Genomic DNA, 3,358 nt, shown 5'->3' on the forward strand with positions numbered 1-3,358 from the left:
CGCCTGCAGGCCATCATCGAGGGCTCCAGGGAGACCTGGACCTACGCCATCTTCTGGCAGTCCTCCACCGACGCCGGCGCCTCGCTCCTCGGCTGGGGCGACGGCTACTACAAGGGCTGCGACGACGCCGACAAGCGCCGCCAGCAGCCCACCCCGGCCTCCGCCGCCGAGCAGGAGCACCGCAAGCGCGTCCTCCGGGAGCTCAACTCGCTCATAGCCGGGGGAGGCGCCGCCGCGCCCGACGAGGCCGTCGAGGAGGAGGTCACGGACACCGAGTGGTTCTTCCTCGTCTCCATGACCCAGTCCTTCCCCAACGGGATGGGCTTGCCGGGCCAGGCGCTCTTCGCCGGCCAGCCCACCTGGATCGCCACGGGGCTCGCCAGCGCGCCCTGCGAGCGGGCCAGGCAGGCCTACACCTTCGGCCTCCGCACCATGGTCTGCATCCCCCTCGGCACCGGCGTGCTCGAGCTCGGCGCCACCGAGGTCATCTTCCAGACCAACGATAGCTTGGGGAGGATCCGCTCGCTCTTCAACCTCAACGGCGGAGGAGGGGGCTCTGGATCCTGGCCGCCCATCGCCCCGCCGCCCCAGGAGGCGGAGACGGATCCGTCCGTGCTCTGGCTCGCCGACGCGCCGGCCGGGGACATGAAGGAGTCGCCGCCGTCCGTCGAGATCTCCGTCTCCAAGCCGCCGCAGCCACAGCCGCCGCAGATCCATCAGTTCGAGAACGGGAGCACCAGCACGCTCACGGAGAACCCCGGCCTCTCCGTGCACGCGCAGCAGCCTCCGCCGCAGCAGGCGGCCGCGGCGGCGCAGAGGCAGAACCAGCACCAGCTCCAGCATCAGCACCAGCTCCAGCTCCAGCACCAGCACAATCAGGGTCCTTTCCGCCGGGAGCTCAATTTCTCAGATTTCGCGTCCAACGCATCCGTCAAGGTGACCCCGCCTTTCTTCAAGCCTGAGTCTGGTGAGATCCTAAACTTTGGCGCTGACAGCACCAGCCGGAGGAACCCTTCGCCGGCACCCCCCGCCGCGACGGCCAGCCTCACCACCGCGCCGGGGAGCCTCTTCTCCCAGCACACGGCGACTGTGACGGCCCCATCAAACGACGCCAAGAACAACCCGAAGCGGTCCATGGAGGCCACCTCCCGCGCGAGCAACACCAACCACCACCAGACCGCGACAGCCAACGAGGGGATGCTGTCCTTCTCGTCGGCGCCGACGACGCGGCCGTCCACCGGCACGGGCGCACCAGCCAAGTCGGAGTCCGACCACTCAGACCTGGAGGCGTCGGTCCGCGAGGTGGAGAGCAGCCGCGTGGTGCCTCCGCCGGAGGAGAAGCGGCCGCGCAAGCGCGGGCGCAAGCCGGCGAACGGGCGCGAGGAGCCCCTGAACCACGTGGAGGCGGAGCGGCAGCGGCGAGAGAAGCTGAACCAGCGGTTCTACGCGCTCCGCGCCGTGGTGCCCAACGTGTCCAAGATGGACAAGGCCTCGCTGCTCGGCGACGCCATCTCCTACATCAACGAGCTTCGCGGCAAGATGACGGCGCTGGAGTCGGACAAGGAGACGCTCCATTCCCAAATCGAGGCGCTCAAGAAGGAGCGCGACGCCCGGCCGGCCGCGCCGTCGTCGGGGATGCACGACAACGGGGCGCGGTGCCACGCGGTGGAGATCGAGGCCAAGATCCTGGGGCTGGAGGCGATGATCCGCGTGCAGTGCCACAAGCGCAACCACCCGGCGGCGAAGCTGATGACGGCGCTGCGGGAGCTGGACCTGGACGTGTACCACGCCAGCGTCTCGGTGGTGAAGGACATCATGATCCAGCAGGTGGCGGTGAAGATGGCCACCCGGGTCTACTCCCAGGACCAGCTCAACGCGGCGCTCTACGGCCGCCTCGCCGAGCCGGGCACCGCGATGCAAATCCGGTAATGACCGAACTCCATCCACCAGGTAGTAGCAATGAAACCGTGATCCTATTACTCACCACCGTATGATCGGCGTCGTCGTCGTCGCCGCCGTCGTTATAGCCCGATGGACATCGAGATGGAGAAAGAAGGCGACGATCGTGCCATGTTGTTGTTGTAAAATCTCTCTTTAGGAGGATGGATGGATGGATGCATGTGTACATCATCATCATCATCATCATCATCATCATCATCTTGTTGTGTTTTTGCAAGTAGTGTGTTAGCAGAACGAAGCGCCGGATCCGTCGTTGTTAATTACTGTATCTCATGACCCTGTGATCGACGACGGTGTATCGTCGGCGTAGTGCTGTTGAACTGAAACTGTATATAGGACAAAGATGGATTGCCCGTCGCCGTTCTCCTCTAGTGTTGTTGTTGCTGTTGTGTGTATGCATGCATCGCTTCTCGTCTTGGCAGAGCGAGCGAGCATGGATGATTGATATGGTATCGCTTGCAAAATGAAATGGATCGGGCGTTCTTTTTTATCTGCTCGTATGCTTCTTGATTGTGTCCTCATCTTGTGCAACTTGGCTAAGAGAAGGCGAAGTGGAGGTGGGGGGCATGTGATTTGGGTTGGTAGACCTCGACATCATAGGCACAGTGGCAACACTGGCAGAAGAAGAGAAGGATTAGCGAGGAAGGATGGAGAGGAGAGGAGAGGAGAGGCAAAGCAAGACGTAAGCTGCTCTTGGCAGAACAAAAGGTAACAAGGAGAGGGAAACCCGTGGGGCCCGTCCTTCCTTGGCAAAGAGAAGAGAAGTGGATGAGGATTGAGGAGGAGGGAGGGAGGGGACACGAGTAGTGTGCGGCTTTTCTTCTTCTTTCATTCAGGCTTAACGAACCAGGCAGACAGACATTGTTGGCGACAAGAAGGCAGGCCTACTGTTTGGCGCTGCCTCTCCACATGTCGATGCCACCACCTGATCCATGTCGAGACTCGCCTAATTTTGTTGTACCCTGGTTATTTCTTTGTTTCTTTTGCAGCTAATATAAGTTTCCACAGGCGATAATAAAAGTTTTAATCGGCAAAATTAGCAAGAAGCACCAGTGGTCTAGTGGTAGAATAGTACCCTGCCACGGAACAGACCCGGGTTCGATTCCCGGCTGGTGCATCCTTCTTTTTTTCTACTTTTTTCTCAAGTAAAAGAAGATCAGTTTTCCAAATGCTACGACAAAGCCATGTAAGACAGTCCCTAATCCCGACACTTACTATTTGGCTTCCAGTTATGAGATTTTTCCGAATCTTGCAACTTTTTTTCTACTTTTTTTTCAAGTAAAAGAAAATCAGTTTTCCAAATGCTACGACAAAGCCATGTAAGACAGTCCCTAATCCCGACACTTACTATTGGGCTTCCAGTTATGAGATTTTCCGAATCTTGCTATTTTAACAAAAT

General features: G+C 59.4%; 1 protein-coding gene and 1 non-coding gene across 2 annotated transcripts in view; both read left to right on the plus strand.

Annotated features, from left to right (window-relative positions):
- LOC123050219 (transcription factor MYC2) overlaps positions 1 to 2,449 on the plus strand; it is a gene marked incomplete in the record, with an annotated part of 3,110 nt that extends 661 nt beyond the window's left edge. The window contains 1 exon segment of the mRNA XM_044473046.1: positions 1 to 2,449. Coding sequence (XP_044328981.1) covers positions 1 to 1,929 — 1,929 coding nt within the window.
- A 556-nt stretch (positions 2,450 to 3,005) lies between these two features.
- On the plus strand, positions 3,006 to 3,076 carry TRNAG-GCC (transfer RNA glycine (anticodon GCC)). Its single transcript has one exon. It is a non-coding gene; the product is annotated as a tRNA-Gly (tRNA).
- The last annotated feature ends 282 nt before the right edge of the window (positions 3,077 to 3,358 follow it).

This window comes from Triticum aestivum, chromosome 1A (assembly GCF_018294505.1).
Source record: "Triticum aestivum cultivar Chinese Spring chromosome 1A, IWGSC CS RefSeq v2.1, whole genome shotgun sequence".
Classification (NCBI taxonomy): domain Eukaryota; kingdom Viridiplantae; phylum Streptophyta; class Magnoliopsida; order Poales; family Poaceae; genus Triticum; species Triticum aestivum.